This window comes from Pungitius pungitius, chromosome 7, assembly GCF_949316345.1.
Source record: "Pungitius pungitius chromosome 7, fPunPun2.1, whole genome shotgun sequence".
Classification (NCBI taxonomy): domain Eukaryota; kingdom Metazoa; phylum Chordata; class Actinopteri; order Perciformes; family Gasterosteidae; genus Pungitius; species Pungitius pungitius.
Genome location: NC_084906.1, coordinates 1,366,855 through 1,383,601, shown reverse-complemented (window position 1 = coordinate 1,383,601; position 16,747 = coordinate 1,366,855). Strand labels below are relative to the sequence as shown.

General features: G+C 43.4%; 2 protein-coding genes across 2 annotated transcripts; one reads left to right on the top strand and one right to left on the bottom strand.

Annotated features, from left to right (window-relative positions):
* Positions 1-2,137: 2,137 nt before the first annotated feature.
* On the bottom strand, positions 2,138-8,563 carry lurap1 (leucine rich adaptor protein 1). The gene is made up of 2 exons (XM_037469959.2): positions 7,905-8,563; positions 2,138-3,599 (listed from the first exon to the last, which is right to left on the bottom strand). The coding sequence occupies exons 1-2, from the start codon at positions 8,109-8,111 to the stop codon at positions 2,811-2,813; spliced, it is 996 nt and encodes a 331-aa protein (XP_037325856.2). The 5' UTR covers positions 8,112-8,563; the 3' UTR covers positions 2,138-2,810.
* A 1,833-nt stretch (positions 8,564-10,396) lies between these two features.
* Positions 10,397-16,709, top strand: ttc22 (tetratricopeptide repeat domain 22). The gene is made up of 8 exons (XM_037468598.2): positions 10,397-10,789; positions 11,909-12,209; positions 12,499-12,554; positions 12,627-12,742; positions 12,964-13,082; positions 13,431-13,592; positions 13,869-14,021; positions 14,106-16,709. Exons 1-8 carry the CDS (start codon positions 10,479-10,481, stop codon positions 14,637-14,639), a joined length of 1,752 nt encoding a protein of 583 aa, XP_037324495.1. The 5' UTR covers positions 10,397-10,478; the 3' UTR covers positions 14,640-16,709.
* The last annotated feature ends 38 nt before the right edge of the window (positions 16,710-16,747 follow it).

The following is a 16,747-nucleotide window of genomic DNA, read 5'->3' as shown; positions in this document are numbered from 1 at the left end:
CTTCGCAAACTCATCTCATAGAGCATGATATTGCATTGACTGATTCAAAACCCATTCGACAGCGTTTTTATCGGGTCTCTGTAGACAAACAGCGGGTTTTGGATGCAGAGTGCCGATATATGTTGGAGAATGGTATTGCGGAGCCGACAATATCTAGCTGGGCTTCGCCATGCATTTTGGTTCCTAAGCCTGATGGGTCGTTTCGGTTCTGTACAGATTTTCGGAAAGTTAACAACGTGACACGACCAGATGCCTTTCCGTTGCCTAGAATGGATGATTGTATTGATCAGGTTGGGTCGGCCAGATTTGTCAGCAAGTTTGATTTGTTGAAAGGATATTGGCAAGTCCCGCTTTCAAAGAGAGCTCGTGAGATTGCATCATTTATTATTCCATCTGGTCTTTATTCGTATAAAGTTATGCCATTTGGGTTGAGAAATGCACCGGCAACATTTCAACGCCTCATGAATAGGGTCGTGGGTGACCTGGAGGGCGTGGCCGTTTATTTGGATGATTGTGTAGTTTTCAGTGACACCTGGGAGTGTCACATTGCTCGTGTGCGCGCTCTCTTTCAGCGGTTGGCTGAAGCGCGGTTGACAGTGAATCTGGCAAAATGTGAATTTGCTCGTGCAACAGTCACATACCTTGGCCATGTGGTCGGTCAGGGTGAGGTCCGGCCGGTACAGGCAAAGGTCGCTGCTGTGGAGTCTTACCCTCGTCCTACTACTAAGAGGGAACTTATGCGCTTCTTGGGGTTAATTGGATACTATAGAAGTTTCTGCAAAAACTTTTCGTCTGTTGTCTGTCCTCTTACTGATCTTCTAAAGGACAAGGTCAAGTTTGTCTGGTCCTCCCGCTGTCAGCAAGCGTTCCAAAATGCTAAGATCTTGTTGTGTTCTGCTCCAGTGTTGGCAGCTCCTCGCATGGATCGACAGTTCAAGCTGCAGGTTGATGCGAGTCACTTTGGAGCAGGTGCAGTACTGTTGCAGGCTGACGGTGGAGGGGTGGACAGGCCGGTCTGTTTTTTTTCCAAAAAGTTTAATAAGCATCAGCTTAATTATTCTGTGATTGAGAAGGAAGCATTGGCACTGGTGTGGGCTTTGGGGCATTTTAGTGTGTATGTTGGGTCTGGGGTACCAGTTATAGTTTATACAGATCACAACCCACTTACATTTCTCAATTCACTTAAGTGTCCGAACCAAAGGCTTATTAGGTGGTCTTTGCTTCTGCAGTCCTTTGCTCTGGATATCAGGCACATTGAAGGGAGGGATAATGTGGTGGCAGATGCATTGTCTCGTGCTCCTGTTTAGAGCCCTATCTAATCTCTGTTCTTTTGTTTGTTTGTTTTTTGTAGAGACTGGCGGTGTGGCCCCTGGCCTGTTCTTCTCCTGACAGCCTTATTGCTAGCTGAAACATCAGGATCCAGCTGTCAAGGGGGGAGGAGAGTCCAGGTGGTGCAGGGCTAAGAGTGGTTACACTCTGAGGGTTAAACTTCTAGGAACGTCTAAAAGTATTTTAAGATTTAGTCAAAACTTAGTATGAGGTAATGTTAACATTGTAAATTTGATGGATGTGCACTTAATTGGTTATTTTTTAATTTTATGTTAATAGAAGTGATCACTCCGGTATTTTTGTTAGTATTGAGTGGGGAACTGTGGTTCGTAGTGAGACCACGACTTTAAGGGGGGGGGTGTGATGCCCCACACACATAACGAGTGTGTGTGGATGGTGCCTACCTAACTGTCTCCCTACAGGTGAGCCTGGGTGGGGCATTGTCCTGATGGCTAATGGAGAGCACCTGGGCCCGGTGTCTCTCCTGAGGTCTATATATGCCAGGCTCCTGCCAGTTGGAGGGGGGGACTCGAGAGGAGGCAGCCCCGGCCTTCGCTCCGGCAGTATTCTCCATGCGTTTTGAGTTGTGTTGAATTATTCTCTTCATGCATACACGCACCACACCATTTTGTCACACATCCACACTTACAACACTGACTTACTGACTACCCACCTCATAGGATCCTTATGGCTTTTGGATATATGATTTCAGTTTATTATTGAAGTTCTTTCTGTTAGGGTTATAATTTAATAAACATGTATTCCTTTCATCTTGTAAACTGTCTCCTGCTCCTAATGTTTTGGCATAGCTTGAGCCAGCTATGACAATACTTATATTTTGTTAATATTTGATCAAGTAGCACTGTCTACAACCATCAAGATTTCAGTTAAATTGTTTAAAACAAAGAGTTCATACCGTATATTATCCATTTGTGAATCAAACATAATGTGTTGATGGGGTCTCACTAACTAACTTCCAGTAGTGGCCTTAATAAAGGTTCACTGCAGGGCGTGTAGAGTTATTAACAATATTCTTTGATTTGTCCCTGGGTTTGATTCATAGCTAGGGCGTTAAAGTTAAAGTAAAGCAAACTTATCTTCGTCTCTCCGACGGATCGTCTTACTGTGCTTTAGAAAAGAAAGGATATCAGGGAACAAAAAGAAAAACAATGAAAAAGGCTTTTTGAATACGCTTAGCCAAATCTGGCTATATATGGTCAAAATCCTGAAGTTTGCATCCATCTTAATACTGACATCAATGTTTTATAGCAAGTAAATAAGTTAGTGCATTCACAGGAAGCAAAGACAGGACAAAACATGTGACTCCTTGTTAGTCGAACCCTGTGTCTTTCGACAAGAAGAGTCTCACTATTTGCATTTCACAACAGGCCTCACTTTTTCAGTCCACCATTGATCCAGTCTTAGAGGTCGACAGAGGCATTGCTTAACGCTGGCTTGAGTCTCATCTCTCGTCGTCCTTCTTACAAAAAGGTCACATCTTCTTGCGACTGAACCCACCGCCAGTGTGCGTCGTACTCCAGGTGCATTTTTCCGTTCATTTTGCAGGTATCGAGGTCAATCATTCCATTTTTGTAAGGTTTGAGTTTGGGGGTCGGACCGCTTTGCCGCTTCTCGTCGATGGCGCGCGTCGGGCTGCCTGAGTGCGTGACCGTCTTCTCCTGCGCACCATTGGCTTTAACCACTTGCGCCCGGGTTTTCTCCTTGAGGACGGGGCTTCCTTCGACGCCCTCCGAAGGCGTTGTCCAGATGTGCTGCTTGGGGCCCTCGGACTTGGCCGGCGCGGAGCTGACAGCGACGGCTGGTTTTCCATCTGCCGCCACAGCATCCCCTGAGACACCCGGGACCCCTGCGCCCCCTTTGCCCTTCGTCCCACTCACCCCTACCCCAGCCGCGCCCCCGGGGCCTCCCGCTGTCCGGCCTCCAGCGGCGGCCTCTGGAAAGAGCGCGGTGGAGCAGATGACAGACTCCGACCCGGAGGGGCAGTACTCATCCATGTCATCCGCCAGCGTGTCCAGGTAGCTGCCAACGGAGATGTTATCCAGCTTGTCGTTGGGGTCTTGCAGGCTGCTCCAGGAGCCTCTCCAGGAGGTGTCCAGGCCCTCGCCCAGGCTGTACTGGCTGCTGGTCAGACTGCTGCAGCGGCTCGTCAGAGTGCTGCGCTCCTCCAGCAGCCACTTCAGCGCCTCGATGCCTTCGTGGACCGCCAGCAGCTGATGTAAGAGCTTCACGTCGACCGAGCGCAAGTGAACCTGCGGAGAAATAAAAAAAAAAGGAGATGTAGATCAATTATTTTCATTGAGTTGATGTTTTGAACAAAAAAGCGTTAAATAGAGGAAGCAGACAAACTATAACAACCATGACTGTGCAGATGTTTAAGCATCCAGCCTTAAATAGCAAACATCATTACAAAAAGTGTAAACTTTTGCAGGTTACCATAGCTGGAAGTACAACATCCCAGAAGCCCGTGGGCGCACAGCAACCACTGAGTAAACAACTATGGTAAAGCTCCAACAGAAAAAGAGATGGCAAATAAAATAAAACAGAAAAAAATGACAAAATGGACATGTAACCATCGACAACTCTTCAGGAGAATTTGGAAATGTGGTACAGTGGAAAGTATGAAACATTCGGAAAAAATAAATCAGAAAAGAAAATCTCTAAAAAGAACTCTGCATGCTCTAAAAAATGTCGCATGTGTGTGTGTGTGTGTGTGTGTGTGTGTGTGTGCGCGCGAGTGAGTTTAAAAAAAGCTAAACGATGAAAATGAGGAACAACATGGCTGCGGTTTTGGAAAATTCCTCTCCATATAACATCTGCAGAGGTCTTTTTTTAACTAATCTGTTTAAAGCCAAAATTATATTTTAGCATTGATTGAATATTTTGATTTATTTCTCACCTAAAATTATCAGCAGCACAATGTGAAAAGGATCAAGACAAAGCCCCTCGTGGCATAAATTCAGAGAATCAGAAAAGGAAAAAGACATTTGAGGTGTAATTTCAAGGAAGAAACAGAAAGTTGGGAACTATATGTTCAAATACTTCATCCTCATGTTTTTTATATATGAACTATTAGAGCCCTCTATGTTACCCGTGGCTTTGCCATATGGGCTCAAACACACTTTGGCTGAATGCATTGAAACCTTTTAAATGGGTTGTTTATGTGACTTGTGAGAACATTGACTCACCGAACCTAAACCATGACCACTAAATGCCCAAAAGCCCAACCCTTACTCCCCCCCCAAAACACATGGATGGTTAAGTTTGTGGGGAAAAGGTTTTGTCTGAATCTCACTGAGTCAGGCTACACACTGTACTGTAAAGTGTAAACGATTGCCTCCAAATAGATGAATATAGAAAAAAACAACATTATTGAGGATGGAGGACAGCTGAGATGAAGCAGAATGTAAATAAGCAGTGGGATGAATGCTGTGTGGATCTGATGGTAGCTGACTCACACTGTTCAGATAAATCCAAACTGGCAGAAACAGCTCTGACATCATGGAGGACGAGGAAATATAGTAAATGAATTATGAATATCTCCATCTGGTTATTCCTTCACTTTTTTTTTTTTGACTTGAACTAAAAATAAAAGCACGCACTGCAGGGACGAGTGCCAGACAAAGAGAACCAGGGACCACAGCTTTCTGTGAATGTGTGTGTGTGTGTAAACCTGGCACAGTCAGACATATGGGGCGGGGTTCAGGCTTGAGGTTTATGTTTTTTTGGCAGTAAACGCCACGCTCCACGCCTGTCAGCGCCGAGGTGGCACGACGCTCAGATGCTACAGTGGGATCAGCATTTTGTTCGGACGTTTTAAAGATCAAATGATTTATCGAATAGTCCCGAATTCACCATTCAGCATGAGAGCAGAGTACTAGGGTACTAAGAAGGAAGGAAGAGTCTCTCCAGTGATGATAGATAATTGGCATATTTTAAATGGACAATTTAAAATATGCCATGTGTAAGTGTATAGGATAGAGAAAAATGACCAAATTAACAATGATTCTGTATATTGAGAAAGACATCCCTTACATGTTGTTTTAACAATTACTGATGCCTCTGTGCTCCACTGGATGACTCAGGAGGTATTTTGTTACAGCAGAAGTCAAATGTCTGACTTTTTAAATGAACATTGCAAGTCATGATTTGGAGATACCATCTTTCAGTCTGAAATGGTTCTTTATAGGGCCATTTATTTGCTTTATTGTGTATTTGTCGTGTACTTTGAATGCTTTATAATGTTTTATTTGGCTGACCACTCTGGGTTCTTGTTTTCATTGCAATGAACTCATCGGTTATAGTGGTGGGTTATTATAACAACTAAACGTCATTAAAATAACATCCAACTTGTAATAAAACAAAATTTTCCTCAATGGAACATTTGAGATATTATGATGACCTGATTTTTTGATTAATTGAATCTAATCTAATTTCCTCCCATCAATATGCCACCATGAATCAGCAAGGTAAAGCCAGTCAGACGCTCCTTTCTTTTATCAGAATACTCATGAGGCAGTGCGCCGCGATGACGTGTGCACAGCCCGATCGGTGACGCAGCCTCTCCCAAAGTCACGCGGATACAAACAGAGTGCTGAATCACTGCCAGCAGGGACAGCACAAACACACACTCACATGTCCCCTTGTGTCACTGTCTGACGTTTCACCTTCACCATCTGACATACAACGTCCTTGCAGAGTCCCCGCGGTCTCTCCATGTACCTCCAACTGCGCCGTCTGTCTGTGTTCAACGCTGAAAGCTGTGTACCCAAGCCCCAACACAGCATTCTGTCTTAAGCGTGTGTGTGTGTGTGTGTGTGTGTGTGTGTGTGTGGCTGGCAGCAGTGTCTCTGTCTACAGTAGATCTGTTTGGATCAGAGGAGAGTGTGTCTTCCATTAGACAGCTGCCGACAAATGCAGACAGAAGCTTCGAAACGGCTGCCACAGACATAGAGCATGTAAAACATTCATTAGCAATGACGTGTAGGCTGTAGCCAGTTGACATGAAATCCAACAACCAAAGGGTCAGAACATTTGTGGATGAATCAATGACAGAAATCTAATCAGAAACATTTGTGATAATCAATCAACTGTTTCAGCCATTACAGCATCATCTGGTGAAACATGACGATTTGCTGCTTCCTTTGGTCAGTAAGGTATAAGTATAAGATGACACCAGTAGTCAAACAAAATAAACGTTAATTTTCTAGCATTATAGGCTAAACTATGAACTGAAAATTGCCAAATTGGTGATTAAAACATATCAATCTAGTAAAGAAAGACAAATATTAGGTTTCATGACGGATTTTAAACAGATAGACGTTAAAGGCAGCGTGTTTGTTTCAATACATTCTAAAGAGCACACGGACAGTAAACAAGAGGCGCAGTCACCTTCCTTTACTGGTGGTGACACGGTGACAACAAGCTCCACACACACAGATACAGATGACTGTGACACACCTGCTGCCTAATACTTCCCATGGTGTGTGTGTGTGTTTGGATGTGGACCGTATAAGATTATAATCCATAGGAGAGACAACAATTGACTTTCAGTGAACAGCGAGAAAACATCCAGATAAAGTACACGTGCACAGGTGTGTGCACGTGTAAGCTTTTTCATTGAGCATTACTCTGATTCACTCTGCACATGCGTCACAGTAAATCTTACTAAGCAGATTCTGAGAGAAGCGCAGTGCTCAGATATCGTTTTCTGCTCTCACATTACACCACACCACTCTCCAAGATGAATTAAGCAGCCACACACACACACACACACAGCTGGACAGAGAGAGAAGTCCCCTCTTCAGTCAGAATGAGGCTCTTGATCACCTCCTCTGCAGCACACCTAAATAATGGCAACAACTTCTAACAAATCAGTGTCACTCTGATCTCGACAGATCTGCTTTCTGAATTCTGAATCCAAACTGCTGGAATTGATTTGAATGAGTTTCTGAATTCATATTCAACCATTGTCATTTTGTTTGTCTAATAATTGACAGACCTCCCCGTGAAATGACTAGTTTGATCATCAACAGAGAATCAATAACAGCTGGTGTTCTCACAGAGCTGGTAGCTGAATGGTACCACGGATCACTGATTAGAGACATAGAGCGATTAGAATCTTTATTTCACTGCTCTCAAAACAACGAGTTTCTAGACGTTCAACAGAAATATTGTTCGAGACTCTGAAGGTTGCAAGAATTTGAGAGTTGTTCTATCGGCTGGTGTGTGAAACTAGGACCAACTAGGTTTAAGGTGATCTCCAGTAGAAGCAGTGCCACCATTGTCCACCAGAGACCACTCACATCAATGAAACAAAAATAAGCTCAAAAAAGAATTCATCTTAGTGCTTTTCGACCCCAGTAGATTTACCTGCCGATAATAGTTTAATATTAACAAGTACAGTGGAGCAGAGAAATGTCAGCATACACCGTAAAAAAGAAGGAATGACACATCCTGAACAACAAGAGTCACACGTTCGGCCCTCTCGCACGCGCACGTACACGCACGCACACACAGACAGACCCCCACACACAGACACGCAACAGCATTCTTACCATCTCCATCTTCAATATCCTGATCTTTTCATCCAAACCCTTCTTTCCGGTCCCTTCACTCGGACCGTGGGTCTGCTTGGCTTCTCCCCGGAGAGAAGGCGCCTCTTCCCGCATCCCCCTGAGCAAAGCTTCGGGGGTCTTCCTTCCGATTTTCCCCTCGATGTCTTTCAGGTCCGGGATGGTCTCGTCGGCGGTGCACTCATCCATCGCGTTCGCGCGTTTCAACGGGCAAAAGCAATCCGCAGGATTACGTCTTTTTCGTTTCTTGTAAAGTGTCGCCTTTCAAACCGTGAGAGTCACTTCCCACGGGGACGACCCGCATCCTCTGCGATGCCAGCTGAGTTAGACTGCGCCAGGACACCCGGACAGCAGCTGACAGCATCAGCACCGCTCAACCACAAGCCTTTAAGCAAACTCCAAGTTTAGCTGCATTGGCATTGGTGTCAAACAGCTGAGGTCCGTATATCATAGCAAAGTTAAAGCAGACGCAATAATACTAATAGTCCCGGTGTCTGTGGTTCTCTGCACGGCGCTGCATCCCTACGCTGAGCTCCATTGCGCAGATTCCACCTGCATGATGACAGCGACCAGCAGCCGCAGAGTGAGAGAGGAGAGGAGACTGCCAGACTGCGAAATCAGCTGCAATTACATCATGTCGCTTCCTGTAGGACTTTCAAAATAAAACGCGTATAAAGGAACACGTTGGAATAATTTGGACTACCAATATAAAAGATGAAAACTTTCTTTGAGACTAAAAACAGGCAAAAATGTCATTGAAAGTCCTGGATCTCCTCACGTGCATCGATGAGTACTGCGGCTGCCTCTGCATCCCAGTTCTTATGCATGAGGGAAAAGATGAAAAGCAATACCTTTGTCCAATGATTTTTTAAATTCCTCTGCTGAGATTCCCTGAAAACGGTGGATGCTAATGTAAATCTAATACATATAATGACAGAACAAGGGGAGATTTGGAGTGGTGTAATCTGCAGTCAGAGAAGGCCTCTGGAGAGCTGAGGAGTTGCTTTTCACTGCAAACGTTCCCTCAGGCTGCCAGAGACAAGCTGACGAAGGATGGAAAGTCAGTCATAGTCAACAGTGGATGGGTGGCTTAGAGAGGCAGAGGCCTTCCAGCTATATGCATTAGTTACATATACAAGTGGGTCTCAAGGGAAAAGGGGATGAATCGGAAGAAAGGTTGAAAGGTAGAAAGGTTGTTGGACATTTGCCTTGAATAACAATCGCTTGAAACAGGGAAAAAGACCACATTTGGAATAGTGTTGTGTCATATACACTCTCTAATAAGGCAGGAGAGCTACTGTGCCTTGACAATAGAGTGAGGCTTTAAAGAGATAAAGTAAATTATAATACATTTACCGATAGGCTACTCGTAGAATGAAACCGGTAGACCTATAGCTAATCAACTTTCTGGAGACTAACCATTTAGAAATTGATGCAATGTGCACGTTATAGGGGGGTTTGAAACACTTAACTTAACTAAGATCCCCGGTATGTTCTGCTATAATGCAAGTTTACCCTCTAGTGGAAGAGATTGGATGTGTGTGCCCAAGCATTCTGAGACCAAATAAAATCTTATCATGGGTTTGTCTAATTTTCCCAACGTAGTTTTTATTGACTAGATAATCGTTTGCGGAATATCTGCAAATCTCTTTCAGCTGGCAACATGTTCTGTCAACAGTTGTACAGCTGCATTAGGTCAGAATCTATTGTCATTGCGGGCGTGTACTGAGACAGTGTTTTTTTTTAGTATTTAATCAGGATTATAAAACACAATCAAGTGCACAGTAATACACGGGCCTATCTATTGTGGTGATGAATAGAAAGAACAAGGAGTGATTAGAAATATGTCAAGATATGTTTAGGGAGAATATTAACAGAACAGTGTGAAAAATATTTAACAGCTGCAGCAGTTATTTATTGTCACTTATTTGTTGAATGATATGAAAGGTCACGTATGTTTCTAACATGAAGTTTCATTGAGTTTCCTTCAGTGCTGCACCAGTCACACTGATCCTGACGGGTCACATTCTTTGGTTGCCTACAGCTGATGCTGGATGGACAAAGAGGGCGAACTGAACAGCAGTTCAAAACATGTTTTAAATAACTCTGCACTTAATATTATTATGCTGTCAGAATAAAATGCAAGGATTGTCTGTTGGTACTTGATGTAGATGTAATGTTAAAGAACCAAATTAAAAAAAGAGCAAAACCGTGTTATGTAATCTCCTTTTTGGCAAATAAATGAGTGAGATTGGTTTATTATTGGATTAGACTGAGAAGGAGCAGTTGAAGTGTCAGAGAAACACACGTAATATCTGAGTATCGACAGCTAAAGCAGATTTCCACACACACAACAACATAGTTGTGTCACTTCCCACAGCTCAACCTGGGTCACTCCCAAGCCCAACCTGTTTGACCTGTCTGAACCGCACGGTTACAAGAGGGTTTCTGAATTCTGTCGAAGTAGACTAAACCGTAGACTGAGGAGGAAAGAGGTGTTTTCCTGTTCAGGATCTTGGGTCAAAACACTAAAAAGTGGTGTTTTCACAACATCTCATGTCTCTAGTTCTAATAGGAAGTAGAGAAGGAGGAAAGCAGAAGGCCATGGAGGCAGTCGGCACAGAGGACATTGAGTCCCTCATGGAGGACATGGACTACTTACCCGGACACTTCCACCTGGACCTCAAACTCAACTGTGAACCTGTCGGGCCTTTGAGGCTAAGACTCAGGGACATTTACCTAAAACAAGAGAGCCTGCAAGGCGAGCTTGAGGCTGAAGTGGGATGTTTACAGTATGCTGTCCGAAATCTGTTGGGTTTGCTGGCTTTTCACTTGGAACACCTGGACACGGCTGAGGAAATATTCAGGTGATGACCTTTTTTTAAAGGCACAGTACTCAAAGTATTCACAAAATATTGTTTTAAGACATTGTTGATGAATGAATTCACAAGAGATCTTGGGTAGCAAGGTACTTAAACAGAAACACTACAGAGGTTAGATTAGATGTTAGATGATGTGAGAAAACCACAAACCGCCCCAACAACAGACTCAACTGACAACTGACCTTTAACAAGCTTCAGTCGAACAGCCAGCAACGTGAAGGTCGCCTGTAACAAATTCACAACAATGTTATGCATTACTGACAGATTCGCTGGGTCATAAACACCAAATTCTGTGCAAGGTGTCACGGTTTGGGTCCTCTTCCTGTCTTATTTTGTAGTTTTCTTGTCTCTCGTGTCTCTGGGTGAACTTCACTTCCTGCCTTGTCTTGTGATTGCCTGATTGTTTCCTCCTGTGTCCAATCACCTGCACCTCCCTAGTGTATTTAAGCCCTGTGTGCCTGTTGTCCCTTTGTCGCGTCGTTGTCCATGTTACCCGTCGTTGGAGCACGTCCTGTTTTGGTTATTTAAATAAAGAGCACAGTCTTTGAGAAGCCTGCATTTGAGTCCTGCCTGCAACCTGCTCCAGCACCCACTGTGACACAAGGAGTCCACACCAATTAGGAATGTTTGGCTGAGACAAGTAGTTTGAGCTTCTCCAGTAAGAATAACATATGAAATATAATATGAAAAGTGTCATGTTGCGATACTCCATAGATACAAGACTTAATGTTCTACTCACTTACACTCATAATATACTACAATGTTGCAGTAATTATTGCACTGTAATAGCCCTCTGATTTACCGGTAAACTTTATAATTTACTTTTTCTAGCTGTAGTATTTTCTATTCTAATTCCCCATATAGTATAGATGCTCATAATGTGCGTCTGATACTATTTAAATAGTATTTTACCTATTCCATCTCCACTTGCCATCTTATTGCTTATTATGTACTTCTTCTTAGCTGTTGTGATAACATTTAACATGACAACAGACAACTAGATGTTGGCGCTAGATAAAAAATGTAACATCACGGAACACTTGTGTTTAAGACTGGCAGGATGTTTTTCAAACCCTCCTCTCACTGTGACTCTTGACCTTTCAGAAGCATTTGCAAAGAAGACCCCGGTAACCTCAACGCCTGGGCCAACCTGGGCTACGTGTACGACAAGCTGGGGAGGGAGCTGGATGCAGGGGAGTGTGTGGAGAAAGTGTCCCACCTCATGGGGTTGGGCGCTGGCGAGGCCTTCCAGGAGGAGGCCAGGCTGCTGGCAGCGCGCTGCCTCGCTGAGCAGGCGTACGTCCATCCGCACGACGTGGAGCTGGACAGCGAGGACGACCTCAGGGAGAGACTCACTGCGGCGCTGACACTTTACAACAGAGCCCTGAGCCACGGGGGTCAGCTGGTGAGACGCACAACACGCAGTGACACCAAAGCTGTACACGTCTGGTAAAGAGTTTGGGGTTCTTCCAGTGATCAGCACTCAACATGCATCATTATAATATTTTCATTTCTTTTTTTTTATCCATACAGTGTGGATAATCCTGAATGATCACACATATCTCACATATATACATATATATATGTATATATAGGACATGCACGTGAAGACGAGAATATTTATTTTTGCATAATAAACAACTTTGTTGGTCAATGACTACCAAAGAGGACTAAAGAATACTGTTGATTTTCAGGTACAAAAAGAGGAAAAACGAAGCTGGTATTTTAAAATGGCAACCATCTATATAAGGTAGATAACAATCCTTTTTTAAATCAGTACACCACTTATTGTGTAATATATATTAGGCATTTCACTCTGCAGGCTGGACGACATAGTAAAGACCGAAGCAGACTCTGAATACTCCAGACTTTCTCACTATAACAAAGGACTGAAGCTTCTCAAAGAAGCACTAGAGTTGGAGAAAACGCAACTCAAAGGTAAACATGTTACAGTATGTTTTCTCTGCATTATGTTGAACGTGCACTCCGATTTTACATTGTAGAGAACTTTGTTTTAGCAGCAACAACAACAACTGCAATGTAATTTCAGATGTTGTCACATAAGTAGTTACAATCACTTCTTTAATGGGAGGGATAGAAACAACACATTGCTTTTAGTAGATCATTGTAAACATCCTGATTCTGCTCCTTCCTCTCAGCTCTTACTTGGTGTTACATCGGCATCATGTTGGAGAGAAAGGAAGAGTTCACCACCGTGCCCATGTCCGTACATGACTGTGGCTACTCGGCTACTGATCCTTTATCCTGCTATGGAACTGTAAGTTAACACACACAGAGACATGTCAACACATATCAAGAAAGAAAACGTTCAAATATTGTGTTCTAATAAGTGTTGATTAATGTACTGAATCAGCTCAACGTTTACCCATAAAATATGTTCTACTATCTACTAAAATGTAACTCACAGATCTCTAATGAATCACTAATCAGCAGTGAGTTTAGTTGTGTCGGCTTTCAGCTAAAACAAGTATCAAAAACAATGAGAATGAGTCACCAATGAGAAAGTGTGAGTCAACACAAAAAGGAAAAAGAGTTCCTTGAGCACTTTGCCATAACTGGGCACCTTTAACTACTCCCCATGACATACAACTGTGTGTGTCCGCAGGCCATAAACCTGGCCAGTGATGATGCATTCACCCTGAACCTTCTGGCGAAGCTCTTCTTTCTGCTGGGAAAACATGAGATGGCAACAGGGATCTGCAACATGGCCCTAAACGTTCTACCAGACCCGGAGCTCAACTGGCAGGCTTACTGCACCCGAGCAAAGGTACTGCAGCCGATCAATTGAATGCAGGCGCTAAGGAGGCATGTGAAATGCTTTGAGTACTTCATCATTACAATTTTTAAAAACTAGCTGAAAATTGCGCAAAATTCAAACATACGTGCAATTTAGATGATGTGAACTATAAATGGTTATTTGTGCAATGCAGATTCTCTGCCTGAGTCTTTATGACGGGAAGGCAACCTTTATACTTTACCTTACGTAAAGTGATGATGTCCATACGGTTGATAAAATAAGATGTGTGTATATTATTCCTTTTAGATCAATATGATGCTCTACATCAGGGACCTGGAGAAGGTCAAACGTGGACACGGTGGAGTCCCAGACCGGCAGAAACTAACTGAGGCCAGAAAAGACTTGGACAAGGTCCTGAGTGTGCGTCAGTGTCTGCGGACTCACCTGGAAATGGCTCAGGTAAAAACACAAGTTACCAGTAGGCCATTTGAACGGATGTTTTAAAGGAACAGGATGCTCAGCTCTTCAGCTCCTTCCCTTCAGGTGTTCTACTACATGGGCGTAGACGCGCTCCAGGAGAGCCTTCTGGTGGACGAGGGGGCAGTGAACAGTGCATTGGTGAGTCTGTCCCGCGCCCTGCAGTTCGAGCCGGGCGACAGCCTGCCGGACCTCCACTCGCTCAGAGGACGCTGCCTCCTGCTGAAGGGCGAGGAGCAGAACGCTGCAGACTGCTTCAAACGGGCAGTGGAGTCCGAGAGGCCCGGCGGCACGGACCCAACAGCCCTGCGCTGCCTCCTGCAGGTCCTCTTGACTCTGTTCACGCAGGGAGGCCCCGACCAAAGCCTCGCGATCAGCCAACTCGAGCTGTGGGTGCAAAAGGCAGAGGAGAGGTACCCCGAGGACACCGTGAAGTTCGTGCTGAGGTGTCTCTACAGGACTCGCACGGCAGAGGTCACAGAGTTATCGAGGGCTCTGATCAGAACCGGCCGGCTGGACATCGTGAGGAGGCTGCTGGAAACCGTGGTGCCTAAACATAACAAGAAGAGGCCAATGGCTCGGTCCTTCTCGTTTGCATAAAGCAGTATTTGCTTATGTGGCTTTAATACACGTTTGGGCTTGTGAGCTGACCAGATCAGCCGTGCAGTAATTAATGTTTTTTTTTTAGTTTTTCACATTTATTTATTTTTACGTTTTCTTTTTACATTCAAACCAACACAAGATGGGAAATCGATGATTTCGATATACAGTTTAAATAAAATTGGGTACAATTTGTGAGAGTGTGAAAATAAAAATATTAGGTGGAATACATAAAACCCTTATGAACACATTTTGTGGAATAAGGAATTAAATGACCCTGTACCTGTCAGGACGCGGGTGCGAGCGCAAGGAGGGAGGACTCAGAGTAAATGAAAAATAAAAGGACTTTAATAGTCAAAAAAACTCAAAATCACTCCAACCAAAAAAGGGGAGGAAGGAGGCAAAACCAAAACAGACAAAAACAGGGACCTGGACTTAAAACTGCGAACAGACTTGAAAAGAACATCGACATGTAATGACGCCACACAAGCCAAGAGACTCACAGGGCTTAAATACACAAGGTGCAGGTGATTGGACACAGGTGGAAACGATCAGGCACGGCAGACAATCACAGGGGAAGACAGGACAAGGCAGGAAGTGAAGTTACCCAGGAACACAAGAGACATGAAAACTACAAAATAAGACAAGAAGCAGAACCAAACCGTGACAGTAACGCTGCTTTAGCTGAGCAGGCCACATTGGGCGCAATCCCAGTCTCCCTCCGTCTGATGTTTTTATTACTAATATTTTTCTTTTGACACTCTCACAACCTTCATCTGAAGGCAAAGGGTAAAAGTGATCCTTTCCATTACATAGACGTTGTTTATATCGCTCCACAAGGCGCGCATGAAGCAACCAGAGCCTTTTTGAGCGCTTTTTTGTGGGTTGTTAATTAAAAGCTAAACAGTATCCATCTGGACGCCTTGTTTGGAATTGAAAATGGCAGAAACAGGTCAGTGATAATCAGGCGTTTTGTTTCGGGGGAATGTCTATAGGAATTGCTTGAAATTATAACAGACATCATATTTTAATTTTTACAGACTGATTTCTGTGTCCGAGGAAGGAAGAGTTCCATCAATGCATTTTTGTAAAGAGGGGGGTTATATTTTGTCTCTGTATATTTAAGTAATGTATAATGTGCAATCTGCTCGTTGTTATTGCAGCTTTCATGCAAGAAGTTTACTTGATTTTCAGGAAAATGGTGATATTTCTCTCTAATGTTTTTAGGAGGTGTAAAGTTAAAAGTCAAGATTTTTGTTTCTTGAAGATCAAGTTTATCTCCTGCATCCTGATTTCTTTCACTTATACAAATGCCGTTGATGTGTCTTTCTGTGTTTTGCACAGGAGGAGACTGGGCACCACTGTCTTGTTCCGCATTCTACTGTTATGGTTTCTGAGACATTTATTGAATAATTGTTGTCCGTGTCAAATCTTTCAAGGACTTTTTTACAAGAAAAGGCCAACTCACTGAATCAAAAGCCTTCTGAGCATCCTGACGTTCTAGATAGGCTTCAAGTTCATTGTGTTGGACACATGGTGTAGTGCGTGGAAGGGAGCATCTTTTCCAGTCTATTGGCAAGGATGGCTGTGTATAATTTGTTGTTGACATACGACAGCTTCCACATTATCTGTTTCTTCTTTGTGGATAACAGAGATCACTGCCTCATTCCAAGATGGAGGCATTTTGTCATCGTGTAAAGTTATACTGCAGGCCTTAAAAGGGCCTGGTAATAGTTCTATGGGGTCAGATCGAAATGCCTTGTACCACTCTGATGGGGATATGGAGCCAAATCCAGGCCAAAAGTTTGAATCATTTGAAAAACAAATCAACCTGGAAGTTAAAGTTTTGGTCTCGAACATTGAAAAATACAACAATGTATTAACAATAAAAATAAGTGGACAAAAAGTATTTTTGGGTTGGATATAGTTTTGACTTAGTTCTCCAGTTTTTTTTAAATAAAATATATTTTTTCATTCTTTACCTATATAAACCTTTTGATATTTGCTGTATTGTTTTTTTGGTTGTAGTTGCAACCCCCCCAACTTCACATTAAAATCTTTCAAGTTTTTCACTTTCGAATCGTATTTGTTTTCACATTCAGACATTT

What these genes read in the sequence shown, in the direction of transcription:
- lurap1 (XM_037469959.2), bottom strand. Translation starts at nt 8,111, where the DNA reads ATGGATGAGTGCACCGCCGACGAGACCATCCCGGACCTGAAAGACATC. An exon ending in GGATATTGAAGATGGAGATG is followed by an intron (nt 3,600 to 7,904) that starts GTAAGAATGCTG and finishes ATTTCTCCGCAG; the next exon opens with GTTCACTTGCGCTCGGTCGA.
- ttc22 (XM_037468598.2), top strand. Translation starts at nt 10,479, where the DNA reads ATGTCTCTAGTTCTAATAGGAAGTAGAGAAGGAGGAAAGCAGAAGGCC. An exon ending in ATGGCAACCATCTATATAAG is followed by an intron (nt 12,555 to 12,626) that starts GTAGATAACAAT and finishes TTCACTCTGCAG; the next exon opens with GCTGGACGACATAGTAAAGA. An exon ending in GGAGAAAACGCAACTCAAAG is followed by an intron (nt 12,743 to 12,963) that starts GTAAACATGTTA and finishes CCTTCCTCTCAG; the next exon opens with CTCTTACTTGGTGTTACATC.